This window comes from Buteo buteo, chromosome Z (genome assembly GCF_964188355.1).
Source record: "Buteo buteo chromosome Z, bButBut1.hap1.1, whole genome shotgun sequence".
Classification (NCBI taxonomy): domain Eukaryota; kingdom Metazoa; phylum Chordata; class Aves; order Accipitriformes; family Accipitridae; genus Buteo; species Buteo buteo.
In genome coordinates this window covers 67,747,161-67,762,231 of record NC_134204.1, presented here as the reverse complement: position 1 = coordinate 67,762,231, position 15,071 = coordinate 67,747,161, and the positions used below count along the sequence as shown (strand labels likewise).

Here is a 15,071-nt window from a genome sequence, read left to right as displayed (position 1 = left end):
CCCGCCTCAGCCCGCCTCAGCCCGCCTCAGCCCGCCTCAGCCCGCCTCAGCCCGCCTCAGCCCGCCTCCCAGGGCAGGGCCGGGCTGCGGCGGGGCCGCCGCCGAGCGATACGCGCAGGCGTCCCCTGGAAGCCGCGCGGCTGGGGCGGGGCCGGAGGACCGAGGCCTTCGAGAGCTGGCCTAGAGAGGCTCTGACCATTGAGCTTCAGCCTGGAGCGGGCCTGCCCCGGCGCGCGCGGCGCATGCGCGCGGTTTCGCTTCGCGCTGCCTCCGCAGCGGCGTGGGGAGAGCTCGGGGAGGAGGAGGCGGCGGCGGCGGAAGGCCGGGCCGGGCCGGGCCGGAGGACGGCGGAGCTCTGCGGGCAGGGGTCGGCGCCATGGCTCCCGTGCTGAACCTCAACAACGAGGTGAGCCACCCGCCCAGGCGTCTTCTAGGGTGGCCGTCGGGGGCGGTTGGGAGGCTTGAGCCGGGGAGGGCCCGGCGGGGCAGGTGGAGGCAGCGGCCGCTGAAGGGGGCCGGGGCACCGGGAGGGCAGGGAAGTGGCAGAGCTGTGCAGCGGTGTGTCTCCCTGCGAGCGGCCCGGGCCGGACTCGGCCCGGCCCGACCCTCCCCAGGGCCGGCGTGGCTGCGCGGAGCGGTGGGGGAGGCCCCGGGGCGGCCGCGGCTGTCGCCGTCTCCTGGGGAAACGCTGCGCGCTCTGCTGGCTATCAGCGAAAGCGCTAGGGGATGAAAATAAAGATCTGTCTTGCGAAGATAAACTGCCTTTAGGGGAGTGCTACGCAATTGTCGACACGTGTGCTTCGGTTCAACATCCTGTCATTGGGTGTCCTGTCATCTTCGTGTCGTGTCATGTCTTACCGTGTTTGTGTTAACACTGAAGTTCTGCAGGTGATTCTAGTGGACCTACTTAAGTTTCAGCTGCCTGTCTCCTAGGTAGCAAAGATATGATGTTGCCCTATTTTCTTGGAGGCAGAGGGGCTGAGAATGAGAAATCAGTGGGTTAGAACTAACTTTCTCCTGTTCTGTAAGAAGTTTAGTGGTTCACATTTCTTTCAGAATTTTTTCCCACTCTATAGCGTGAATTAAATTAGCTAGGTGCATTTCATTTGTGGTAGGTTTTGACTGCACATTTGCAAATCATTGTGTACGCTGAGTCTGGCACAACTAAACCAGCCTCTTTAAATTGTTGCTGCAACACGTAAAGAGTAGCTGACAGTTCTGCTGAGCATGTGTTGTATCAGCTTCTGCAGATGGCGTTGTGCCCTTCCAGGATTCCTAGATAATTCACAGTATGGTTAAAATTACTATTTGTCATCAGGAGAACCAAAATGACAGATTATAGAAGCATTCTCAGATTGTGCTTGTAGTTAAAATAAGTTTTATGTTCTAGGCATATAGTAACTCTTGAGAGAGCTTGATTTGCAAGTCAAGAATTTAGTGAGAGGTAGCCTGTTCATCAGAGAAAATGTAGTTTGATGCTATGTAAAATACAGGTATCTACACTGTAATTTATTACAAGCTTTTGGTACTTGCTATTAACAAATGTAAGGTCAAATGTGAGTGATTTCACATTGAAATATACCAGTGAGTCATCAAAGAAAGAAGAGAGTGTTTCATTTATTGTTGAAGCGGGGATCTTTTTCAAATGATTGAGGTGGTGATTCATAGTCTTTCACCAAAGACATACTCGTATAACAAGGCATGAAAAAAACACATTATTTGACTGAGGAATGCCCAAACAGTTCTTCAGAAAAAGACAGAATTCAGTGAGTTTCTGTACAAAATATTGAAAAATTTCTGTAAGGACACTGGGGATGCTGTTCCTTCTTATGGTTCAAACATCACCCTATCCTAAGAGGAAAATGAAAGTAAATTCCTAGATTTTCTGGAGGTGGAAGCTTTCATCAGAGCTCAGACAAAAAGTAGGCACTCTCTAATAACAGGTCCATCCGAGACGTAAGGTAGTACAGAGACTGAAATCCTGGATGTCATTTCATCAAGAGGGATAAGGTCAGCTGGCTAAGAGTAGGATGGAGACCTAGTGTGAACAGATTAAACAACTTTTCCATTTCTACATGGATGCCTTTTCATAAGCATCAGAGCTGTATTAATTACTGTGGTGACTAATCATAAAATCTGAAATAAATGTTTTCTTTACCAATACCTGGATAGCCTCTGTGTATTTATTACTGAGATGCTCTTGTAAGAATGCATTTTACTGGTAAGAAATACTGATCTTCCGCTAATAAAGGTGACATGGTGGAATTTGAGCATGAATAAAGCAATGATTTTACGAAGTCTAATGTTTTAGACAAACTGTTGGATTTTTCTTGTGTATTCTTCCAATTTGCTAAGGGAAAGATTTACTGTAATTACAGAGCAGCTCTACGCTATACACCTTTGGCATTCTGCAATCAACGAATGCTAGGGATCATAGAAGTTTCTCCCCCCATTAGGCTATATCAAATTGGCATGATGATAGTTGTTGCAGAAAGAACTTTGTGACCCTTACATAGCTGATAAACTTGTTTGTCTTAGCTAGATTTACAGTAGTTCTGTGTAAGGCCTTGTAAATTCAGCTGTATTATATTTATGTACTCCAGTATTTAATTCTGGCAAAGACAGGCTTCTGCTATTCATTAATATAATAAACTATAATGGCCTGCTAAATAATGGAGTCTTAAGTAATTCTAGGATGACAAGTTTCAAAATTTTTTTTAAAAATTCATCTTTTTTTTACAGGAAGAACATATAGACTAAGACCAGTGTTTCTCAGTAACATAATTTGGCACCTTTCTTAATGTTAATTGACCTTTATTTTCATTACTTCTTGTTACATGTTTGATACTAGTAACTAACAAAACAAATAGTTATCGATGTCCAAACATTTCTTTGTTCTGGAGTGTCTACAACATTCCTATGAAGTGTATTGTCATAGGTAACAATTGCACAGCATCTGCTTTCTACAGATAAGATATACTTGTTTATCTTATTTCTGAATGGGAAGGGTCATTACCACTTGAGTAGGTAGCTTCAGTTCAGTGTAATTCAATGGCAGGAGTTGTTTTGGTATTACTGTCCTGGTGAAAACAAAAGAACCCTCACACTTTTAAGGGGACATTTTGTTAGTACAGTGTAAAAATCAAGCTTTTGGTTCCTGTGTTATAATGAAGTAGTGTATATGTGTTTTGAAATTAAACGACATTTAATTGGGTGATGATTTAACTTATCACCAAAGAAACTTGGAAGTTGAATCTTATTACTATGAAAATCTAATCCTCCAAGGAAATGAGACAAATAAAGGACTGTGACGTGTGTCTCCTTTCTGACAGCTTTTGAATTCATTGGCTAATTTCAGAGAATTTGGAAAGGAGTAGAGACCTCAAAAATTGTTGGGGTTTTTGTTAAATTATCATTTGGTTAAAGAATAGTGCCTCCATGAAGCGACATGCTCCCAACAGTTCTGATCTAATAGGGAACAAAGAATGAAAATGTCATACTGTTTAGGTCACTATATGAATGGGATCTGAAGCTACTGTACAGTGGTAGGGATCCTGGGTGAAAATAAGAGGGAATTGCAGTTGTTGTGATGAGGTCAAATAAGACAGAAAAATATAAGAAATCAGTCATAATTATTCAGTTATTCACAGAATAATTAGTTTAGACATTCTATTAATCATTTATTTTTTCATGTAAAGTTGTTTATATCAGTGTAACAGCTTCAGAAACTCACGTTATGTCCATGTTAACAAATGGGTATTGTGCCAAAAGTGTATAACTGTTCTTTTTCTTTTTCTCTAATTGCATATATACCTAGATAATAACAGAAAAAAAACAAGATCTTGGCAAAACCCACAGTTAGCAAGGTCCAGTAATTTTAAGAAGCCATCATCTTGCTGCTGGTAAATAACATCATACAGTTTCAGTGTGACTGCATGACTGAAAAATAAAGATTTGAAAGAGTTAAAAAACACAAATGTTTTTGTAATTCAGACGTCCCATTCCTGTACGGGATTACTGCATTTTCATTTCTGTGCCCAAGGAAGAGGTGGGGACTGTGGGGAGGAATTAAAGACTGCAGAAAGTTAGAACAAAGTTAAACAATGAAGACTAGAGATTTTGAGAAAGAAGGGGAAAATGCAGTATATCATACCATTTTCTACTCATCATGTTCTTTTATACAAGGGAAAATATAACTTGTAGAATGAAAAAGTTCAGTTTTTAAATGGCAATGTATCAACTGCATATGACATGCTTTTTTAGGGTTTGTATTAAGCCTAATTGATTCTCATCTCGTGTTTAATTTTATAAGCATGCAGGCTGAAGGAATCTTTTTAAAAAACTATTGCCGCGTGTATATGTTTCCTATTTTAAAAAGCTTTCTAAGAATTTTCAGGTGTCTTGTCCCAGAATACCTTCCAAAGTTAAACTTTTCTGGGAACATTTGCTAGATGGCAGCACGTTATCATCAACTGCCATGGACAAGGGCAAGTTTAAAGGGAGATAGCTCATGTTTAATGTGAAAAATGATCATTGTCGATCAGCAATATACAGTAGTACAAAACTGAAGCTTTTGAATGGGAACCAACCCAGATTTGTGTGTTTTTTAGAACCCATGCTTCTTAAATTATGTTGTTCTGGTTTTATAATCATACTCTGCTATCAATATGGTGTGATTACAACAAATACAGTTTTCGCTCTGCTCCGCTTTTTTAAATATTTATTTTTGAATTAAATTCTGCTTACAAATACCTTAAGGAATTAAGCTGCAGAAAGCCCATGAATCTAATGCAAATGATCTCTCTATGAATCATTTTAAAAATAAGTATTGTAGTGTGTATCTACACAAGCGCTGTAATGGCTGAAGTTGACTATTAGTAAGGCATCATATTATGTGATGCAAATTTAAATCTCAGAGTTGAGAGTGGTATCTGTCCATAGGATGAATGGAATTTGCCAAACCTGTTTGGGTATGGAAGCTTTGGTATCAGATGAATAGGTGAATTTTTCTCTTAAATTTGTATTTAATAATGAATTGCATGCATCCAAAATAATTTCTCTCTATAAAAATGTTGTGGACCTCTTACTTAATTAGAAAAGGTTGAGCTTTATTTACAAAGCTATGTTTTTTAGATAATAAAAGCTGATGTCTCCGTAATGCCTGTCATACACAACTGAAGTGCTCTTTTTTTTTTCCCTAAAAGGTAGAATCAAGATAAAAAATATGTCTTCAGAGTAGTAGTGTGCACACACATTTTTCAGTCTGCTAAACAAAGTGCAGAATTAAAAAATGTTATGTAGGGAGCTTAGTAATGAAGCTCAAAGTGGTGGATTCCATTCAGTAGTGGTTTGGGTCCCAACACTTTGTGCTGTGATACTCAGTGTGGCAATAGTCAGGCCCTTTTACTCTTTAGATTTAGGACTGACGTCATGACCTCTGAGTTATCTGGACTGCAATTTAAATGAATGTCATGTTTAGAAAGAAACCTGGACATTTGGCTAAGGATTTAGACTGGTGTACGGCAAAGTCAGAGATGGATAGCGTGGCTGATGATGAAAAAAATCAGACAAAAAGCCATGGGAACTAACCTTACCTTGTGAAGAAAGACTGACATACAGTCTCTGAAAGTCTGAAACTGCAGTCTGAGTTGTATCTGTTATTCTGTGAAACTTGCACGTTTTATCACAGTGCACCCAGAAGTAAATGTATATTTGGAGATGCTTATGTAAAGGCTGGGTTGGTCTGGTGTAGCATGGGTAGGTGTCATGTTCATCGTTAGGTGGTCAGACACATCTAAGATACAAATGTAAATAGAAAAACAGTTACTGAAATTGCATGTATACATGCCGTCAGTCACAAATTGCTGAAATGCCATGTATGTGCTTTTAGAAATAAATCACTCTTGCTAATCAAAGTTTCTGTATAGCAGTGAAAAAAACCATTGTCTGACTGGGATATCAGGTGGAATTATTAAAGAATGGGAAGGGGGGAATTTGAAGAGGGTCATACATTCCTCCTGAAACTGAATTGACTTGTATAGCCAGGAACTGCATCATGATTTTTGTAAAATGCCTTAAACGTGAAAAACCTGATTATTTAACCATGCCAGTCCTTAGTGCATGATATATTTTTGTTGTTGATACAGTAGGTCCAACATGCTTGTATAAATGTCAATTTTAAATTGATCCAAAATGAAATTAACTTGGAAGTTTTCTTGTCATTGAATGATTACCATTTTTGCAGAGAAATATTCCATACAAAGTGAGTTTAAGACTTCTCCATGGTATTTACTTGCAGTTACTTAAGATCTTCCTTATTTTCAGCCTTCTTCAGCATTATGACTGCCACATCACTCAGATGTGATACACCTCACTGTGTTTTCATTGACTTAAGATGACTTCGAGGTTTTGTTTATTAATGACTTTTTTTTTTCCACATTTTAGACTATAGATACTGGGACAGTTTTAACATTGAAAGTCCTTTCATATAAGGCATTTTGTGGAGAATTGCTTTGCCGTTCAGTGTGTGGTGTTGCAGACACATGTGGTGTGCCCCCAAAGAAGTGTGATTCTCTGACTGTGGTTTCACGGACAGCTGGACTCACTGCTTCTGCAGCTACGGCTTCTCACTCTCCTTGCTTCTCAAGCATTCCAGCCAGATGGTCCAGCCTCCCTCTTCTATGAGCAGAGTAAATTTTTTGTTCGGGTAGTTTACAGCTCCTGATTTAAGGTAGCAGGGTCTTACAGAGAATGAGAGCAGCAGGAACATAGGACCAGGGGTGAATCGGAGGGGCGTGGAGGAGAGATGGAGACAGACTGTCCCCCTTCCACCACAGTGAGCTGTTCAGTTGTCTTGTGGGACTGGTAGAACTGTGCTGTTCTTCATCTCAAAGTGTTTCTCTTTAGGCAGTGAAATAAGCCTAAGATTTGGGGAGGGTGTGCAACCAGCAAAACCTAAAATAGTCAGCATGGTTATATGATGTGCAGTTTCATTGTCTGGCAGGTGTTTAGGTTAAGGAAATTAACTAGTGATCAAGGCTGTCCAAGGGCAGGAGAACTGGAGGGTTCAAATAGGAAGCCAAAGGAGCCTTTATATTTGTTTGATCTTGATAATGTTACACAGTGAGTTCACTGGAAAGTAGTTACAAATCAGCTTGAAAGAAGAATCTTATAATTTCAGTGTTAAATAAGTTTGTATTTATTTTTGGAAAATGTGACCAAGGATATATCAAGGGGAAAAAACCCCAAACTAGTCTCTTACCTGTTGCAAAAGAACTCTTAAAACAAGTTGCAGTCCAGAAATAAGTAAAGCAAAATGTAATTTTTCAGGAGTTGTATTTCCCACAGTTATCAGAGAAATGAACACTTAGGCCTTCTTTCTTGAGTTTTCTTTAAAATTGCTTTTCACTATCATAAACAAGCTGATGTCAGCATTCAATTTTTTAGTGTATCCAAAAGGCTAGTGTTACCTCGGGTGTGTTGTGATATTTTTAAGTGCATTCCTGGACCTTCTTTCCCTGTGATAAAAAAGAATCCTAGATGGAAATTTTGAAAATAACAGTCACTGAGTGCTGTAGGTATTATGGTGTTTAAAGCAGTCTGAAATACTGGGCAGCCAGCCCAGTGTGTTGATCCAGGCTTCTCTTTGAAATAAAGTAGCTACCCCCAAAGATCTGTTTTTGTGTGCTATCCCCGGGGCTGTGTGGGAATCTAGGATTTCCTTTAGGGCAGTTTAATATTCCTGTGCACTGACTTTATAGCTACCTAAAGGGGAGGTAAGGCATGAGGTGAGGTATCTGGCCAGGTATCTGGTACTGGACTGAGCTGTGACATGTCTTGCTGCTCGTAATTCAAAATATCATGCCTTCTTTCAAGGCTTGCCTCTGATGGGGAAAATGCTGCATTTTTTGTTTAATGGCTTAGATGTTAGAAAACTTTCCAGTAGTTGAGAAAGCTGGTGTATTGGTCCCCTCAATCTGAGATGTGTTGAATCCTGTGATCTCAATGACCAGCAGAGTGCACTCATCACAAACACTAACAAATACTACTGCTGGGCTACTGTCGGGCAAGTAAGGGAGATTTTATGGGGTGAGGGGAGCCTGGTCATGTATTTCACTGATGGGAGCATTTCCACAGGAAAAGTCCTTGGCAGTGTTCCAAAGGCTGCTTATCCAACAATTAACATAAAATGCATGAGCTCCCTCAGAGGAAATACTGGAACTCAGAACTCTCTAGCCCTGAGGAAATTCTTCTTGCTGGTCTACAGATGAGTTCCCTTTTGCTATTTAGTCTCTGGCTTATGAGCCTTGTTTGTTCCAGCACCTATCCAGCATGCTGGCCAAGCCACTTGCTTGAAGTAGAAGCATTTGTCCTAGACTCCATCTCATTGAAGAAGGCTTGTAATTTTAGGCTTTTCAGTTCTGCTAAGTGTCCCAACATCTAGACTGTTCCTCAGACGGTGGACACGAGTTCTAGTACTGTTATTAGCTATCTGATGGTATTAAGCTGTATCAGAGAGGCACTGTCTCTTGTGCAGCTTAAGTCAGCTTTAGGTTCATCTGTGACCACTTCAGAATTATTCTTAAGGTGAAGTGTTTAGCACTTACATACTTTGGAAAAAGTACAGGTGCCTAGGATCCTCTGTGGTCAAAACTGAAGCTGTGACTGAATTCTGGCACTGCTAAGATTTGCATATCCCTGGCTTGCATGTGGTCTTAAATACTTCCTTGAAGCTGGTCATACAGTCTCATATATGTCACTGAAATCAGCCTAAAGCCTTGAAAGGCATATAAACAAGTTATGAGAACTGAGAAAGAATAAATTTCTACACAATTGAAAAACAAATAGCTAATCTTTTCCATCAGTTTATTTCTCAGTATACTGGTAAATCAGTACTTTTTTCTGTAAATTGCAAGTCTGTGCAAAGTTAGAAAGCATACAGGACTTTCTTTTTAAACTCTGGAATACAGCAGTCATTTTAGCTCTATGGAAATGCATGTAAAAATTCTTGCATTACTTGTGTTACTAACAAATAATTCTAAGCACAACATTTTCTTGAAGTAGAAGAAAGTTGTGCTGGACTGGGCTTGAATTCTGCTTAAAACAGTTCAAGTGTTAAATTACTGACATTCTTTTACAGACCATGTAAATGTCCTAAGGAAAAGGTCTTTTGAAGCTTATGAAATTTCCAAACTTATACTCTGTGAGATAGAATTCTGAGGAATTGTGGCTTTTTTCCCTAGGAACTGTTCCAGCAGCTGTTTTTAAAGTTTTTAGAGTTGCCACATCATCAGTTATACTAATATTAACAGCGCACACAGATTTTGTTTCAGCACATTATTGAAGCAATTAAACATGGCAAACTATGCAGGTTTTTGCTTCTGGCAGTGTTGTATACAGCCGTTATCAAACTACTGTACTTCAGGACAGAAATGAAAACTTTTCCTTAGCTCAAGTGGTTTATATAAAGTGTGTGTGGTAGGCCACGTAGACTAGTAAGATGCTCTCATAAAACAAAACATCTGTGGTTCCTTGGTGTGGTAGTGTACTATAATGAAAAAAACATGCAAACATGGTCATGGGAAACTTTGTAACTTTTATTTTAAAAGAACTGTGAGATACTTGCAGGACACAGTATAGTCTTTTATCAGCTGTAATTTATGGGTATATATGCACGCATAAAATAACAATTTAAAAAAATGGTTCTATTACAGTAAATGTGCTTACTGCTGTCGTTGCAGACATCTTTCTGCAACCTTTGCTTTGCTGGGCCTGAAGCTTGCTGCCAAATGAAGAATGAAGCAAGGCTGAAATGGGTGTAGAAGGGAAGGGGTGGTGGTGGGTTTTTTCCTAATAGAATTTGGGGTCTTTGGGGGGGGATTGTTCCTAGAAAGAGAACAGTAATCAGTTGTGAATTTATTGCGAATTGCCAATTGGTATGGCAATGATAAATTTCCTTTCAGTTTGTCTTACGCTGTCGAGGTCAGTAGTGAAGAGCAAATAAGGGAAGAGTTTTTTAGTTAGGGTTTTCAGCACGAAAGTACCCAGCTACTAAGTTCAGTGACTTTTTTGATTGTCATTTAAATCGCATAAGAGAAAGGGGTTTTAAATTCTTGTGCTGATTTTCTATGAAAAAAATTACTCTTACATTATTTCCGTTGCAAAGGTGGGTCAGGGGTACATGTTTGTTCATATGGCATTAATATCAAATGAAGTGTGTGTGTGTGTGTGTATAAATATATTCAAAACTAACCCCTTAGAATGTAAATCAATTATCATTTTTTTTAAATGCAAATATTCTGTTCATTTTTATTCTGGTGTATTTTCTGTTCTGCAGTCACCTGACTTAGAGGCATGCTTTTCTGTTTTGTAATTTTTGTGTTGAGTAAACAGGTCAAAATTGGGTCCAGCAGAATATTTGCATAATGGCTGTTAGAGAACTTCCCTTTCAATCACCAGTAAGCTTGATACTGAGATTACCGTGACACCAAATATAAACTAGGGGCTCTAATTCACAAATTGTAAGTTTTGAGTGTACTATCTAGAGATCTGGTTGGATTCATTCAGTTGTGTTGGAAACTAGTTCATTGTATGTTTGTAGACTTGTTTAAATTCTTTTTATCTGTGGTCAAGCAAACATTGAATTGGACAACTATGAATTTAAGATATTATTGTACAGCAGCTTGGTAGGGTGACAAATTAGATTGCAAGGTCTTTAAGATAGATACAGTGTGAAAGAGTTCAGTCTCAAAAATTTATTACCCTTACTAGGAGCAGAAATGAGTAATACTCCAGTAGAAGCAGGAGCTCAGTGAGGAGTAAAATGTGAGGGACTTTTTGTTTCCTGTTTTTAATGAGTCAAATGTTGGAATTAGGGATGTCTTTCTCCTAAAAGATATGTGTGTAAGGTGCAAATGTAAGTAGTGAATCTGGAATAGCTCTTTCTTTGGAAGCTATTTTAGAAAAAGAGTGCCATCTTATGATTTGCCTTATTCAGTTTCCAAATAACTCTAATAAAGAGAACAGGCCAGTCTCAAATAAAAGTCTCCAAACATGCTTTAAAATGGTTATAAAATTGTGTTTATTCCTTCATTATTTCTGTTCTTTTTTTTTTTCTTCTGCAGTTCAGTAGTTTTTAGCTCATTTCTCTAGATTCTGACCTTGATAACTTCAACAGAGAATGAAAACTAGCCAGAAAAATAAAATTGACAATGGAAAACAAAACTTAATCCTCAGGATATAACTCTTAGTACTCTTTAAAAATATTGAAATTAAATTTATTTTGTCTTGAAAGTAAGTGTTCACAAGAAGGCCCACCCCTTTTAAAGAAAACAAATTATTTAAAACTAATGGTGGAGCAGGGCAAACAGAAATGAGATTTTTGTATAAGCAATACATACAGTGTATCACTGGCATAGAGCTACCAGTAAATGCTGAATATGGATATCTGAATCTCTAAGTGGTTAGGGAACGTTTTCCATGAAATTTGTATGCCATTCTGATGTGTCATATGGCATCTCAAAAATTTTACTGTGATGACAGGCTATCTTCATTGTTTTCAGAATCAGTATACCCTTGGGATCCACCCAGGAGTGCTGAGGGACCTGGTGGAAGTGCTCACGGAGCCCCGTCAATCATTTGTCAGCAGTCCTGGATAACCGGGGAGGTCCCCGTTGAGTGGCAGTTAGCGAATGTGATGCCCGTCTACAGGAAGGGCAGGAAGGAGGATCTGGGGAAGTACAAGCCTGTCAGTCCGACCTCAGTGCTGGGGAAGGTTGTGGAGCAGATCGTCTTGAGTGCCATCACGTGGCACGTACGGGACAATCAGGTGATCAGACCCAGTCAGCATGGGTTTATGAAAGGCAGGTCCTGCTTGACTAACCTGCTCCCCTTCTATGATAAGGTGACCTGTTTCGTGGATGAGGGAAAGGCTGTGGATGTTGCCTACCTAGACTTCAGTAGGGCCTTTGACACTGTTTCTCACAGCATTCTCCTGGAAAAACTGGCTGCCCACAGCTTGGATGGGTGTACTCTCTGCTGGTTAAAAAAACTGGCTGGATGGCTGGGCCCAAGGAGTTGTGGTGAATGGAGTTAAATGCAGTTGGTGGCCGGTCACAAGTGGCGTTCCCCAGCACTCAGTATTAGGGCCAGTTCTGTTTAATAACTTTATCAACTGTCTGGATGAGTGGATCGAGTGCACCCTCAGTCACTGTGCAGATGACACCAAGTTGGGTGGGAGCATTGATCTGCTTGAGGGTAGGAAGGTTCTAGAAAGGGATCTGGACAGGCTGGATCCATGGGCCAAGGCCAGCTATATGAGGTTCAACAAGGCCAAGTGCCAGGTCCTGCACTTGGGTCACAGCAACCCCACGCAGCGCTACAGGCTTGGGGAAGAGTGGCTGGAAAGCTGCCCAGCAGAGAAAGACCTGGGGGTGCTGGTTGACAGCCGGCTGAATATGAGCCAGCAGTGTGTCCAGGTGGCCAAGAAGGCCAATGGCACCCTGGCCTGCATCAGAAATAGTGTGGCCAGCAGGAGCAGGGCAGTGATTGCCCCCCTGTACTCGGCACTGGTGAGGCCGCACCTCGAGTGCTGTGTTCAGTTTTGGGCCCCTCACTACAGGAAAGACATGGAGGTGCTGGAGCGTGTCCAGAGAAGGACAACCAAGTTGGTGAGGGGCCTGGAGCACAAGTCTTATGAGGAGCGGCTGAGGGAGCTGGGGCTGTTTAGCCTGGAGAAGAGGAGGCTGAGGGGAGACCTTATAGCTCTCTACAACTACCTGAAAGGAGGCTGTAGCGAGGTGGGTGCTGGTCTCTTCTATCAAGTAACCAGTGATAGGATGAGAGGAAACTGCCCCAAGTTGCACCAGGGGAGGTTTAGATTGGATATTATGCAAAATTTCTTCATTGAAAGGGTTGTCAAGCACAGGAACAGGCTGCCCAGGGCAGTGGTGGAGTCACCATCCCTGGAGGTGTTTAAAAGATGTGTAGGTGTGGTGCTTAGGGACATGGTGTAGTGGTGTGACTTGGCAGTGCTAGGTTAACAGTTAGATGTGGTTATCTTAAGCGTTTTTCTAACCTAAATGATTCTACAGTTCCTCTTTGCTGTTTTATGAGAGCACATCAGAATAAGTCTGAGGTCATGTACAGATAATGCTAATGTAGGAAGGAATGGGTGAATAGAGACTGGTTGCATGAGAGCCTGGTAAGAACTGTTTTTAATAGCAACTGGTTCAAAGGAATGAATAAGGGATTTCATCCAGAAGCAAAAATCGCTAAGGGACTGCTGCAAAGGCAATGAGTCGCGTAGGAGCAGGAGAGTATAACTGACACTTAGTTGCACGACAAAATAGGAATTCCAGGCGATGTAAAGCAAAAGGGCAGTTAAGTGATTGCTTGCTTGTGGAGCAGTTCAGAAATAATGAGAATGATAGAAGAAGGAAGGGAAGAGAGAGATAGCTGGTAATTTTTAAAGTACTGCAACAGTCAAAAATGATAGGTGGGTTATGCGATGTGTTGAACAAGAGGAAGTAGGATGAGGAATGAGGAGAGCTCTTAAGGAAAGGAGACATGTTCGGTATGAAAAAGCTGGAGACTGAAGAAGAAAGCAGCAAGCTTTAGAAGAAGGGAATCCCCCAACAGAACTGGCACTTAGTATGGGAGAGAAGTTGTAAATGGCTGGACAATAAACATACCATACCTAAAATAGATGGGTAATGTGAGAGCCCTTGTTCTGTTACAAAAAAGAAGATTTTGCAGGAACCTTCAAGCACTGCTTTTAAGTTGTTAGTAACTAATACTGGGATAGTTACACAACCTCTTGTGGATCTGGTGTCTTGGCAGCTGCCTGGTGGAGAACTAATTGCTTGAAGGTATAGTTTCTAAACAAAAGAATAGTGTCTGTCAGACATCTGGCAGGGATATTTTAAGTTCTTTATTCCTTCTACTTTTCATACTTGTCCTTTTCCCCAGTTTCTATTTTATGTCATGAAGAAACTTCCAGGAAGAGTGCAGATTATTAGATATTTTTTTTTCAAACACTGACTTTCCCATGTGTTTGTGTTTATGAAAAATTCTGATAATTAAAATGTGTGGGTTTATTTTTTTTTTTTAATCCATTCTTAGGGAAGAACACTAACTGATGTAGCAAGGTAATTCTCCAGGTAATTCTTCCTGTCCTTCCAAAAAGACTGAGCAGTATGTTATATGGTAGTGCTGTTAAAATAACTCACTTTTTAAGACTTTTTTGGCCTAATCTGTAATTGCTGTGTGAGGTAGAGTTCCCACAAAAAGACAAGTCATAGAGTCATGATAACAGAAACCACCTTAATGGAAGAGCAGGTTTTTTGTGGGAAGTAGTATACTGTTTCAGAGTCTGGCAGGCCAATAATATTGAAGAACATTTGAAGCCAACAGAAGCTCATCTCACGTGATTTTAGTAGTCTTTGACAGAGGCTGAGTATTCATCCTGTTTGAGTAAGTCAGAAAAATCTGTGATGCAAATCTGGATTTCCCTTACATCAGTCGTTATCAGTGTGGTCCCTGAAACCATGGCTTTTGACCATCACTGGTCTACCCTAGGTCTGAAGAGGGGTTGTGCTCATTGGATGTGTTGTGATATGTGTATTTTATATGCATGCTAGTGGCCTTGTGCTAGGGAACATGAAAAACCTTGTGCTGGACTTTATAGTCCATTAGTAGAAGTCTGAAATCTGCTTTTGTTAGCATTTTTTAAATAAGGAATTGTCGTGGTTTCAGCCCAGCCGGTAACAAAGGACCACGCGGCCGCTCGCTCACTCCTCCTGCCCCCCTCCGGTGGGATGGGGGGAAGACGGAGGAGAGAAAAGAAGAAAAAAAACCCTGGAACCTCGAGGGTTGAGATAAAGGCAGTTTACTGGGACAACACAAAGGAATTACAACAACAACAACGGTACTAATGAACGAGTATACAAAAAGAGTGATGCACAGTGCAACTGCTCACCACCTGGGACCCGACGCTCCGCCACTTCCCCCACCGAAAGAAGAGCCCACCCCCCGGCCCACTCCCTATATATATACTGAGCATGATGGCACAT

At 40.9% G+C, this 15,071-nt stretch overlaps 1 protein-coding gene across 1 annotated transcript in view; it reads left to right on the top strand.

The window, feature by feature from the left end:
- Positions 1 to 262: 262 nt before the first annotated feature.
- Positions 263 to 15,071, top strand: part of SRFBP1 (serum response factor binding protein 1) — a 76,841-nt gene continuing 62,032 nt past the window's right edge. The window contains exon 1 of the mRNA XM_075020883.1: positions 263 to 406. Within this exon, the coding sequence (XP_074876984.1) occupies positions 377 to 406 (30 nt within the window). The 5' untranslated portion in view covers positions 263 to 376. The remainder of the gene's footprint in view (positions 407 to 15,071) is intronic.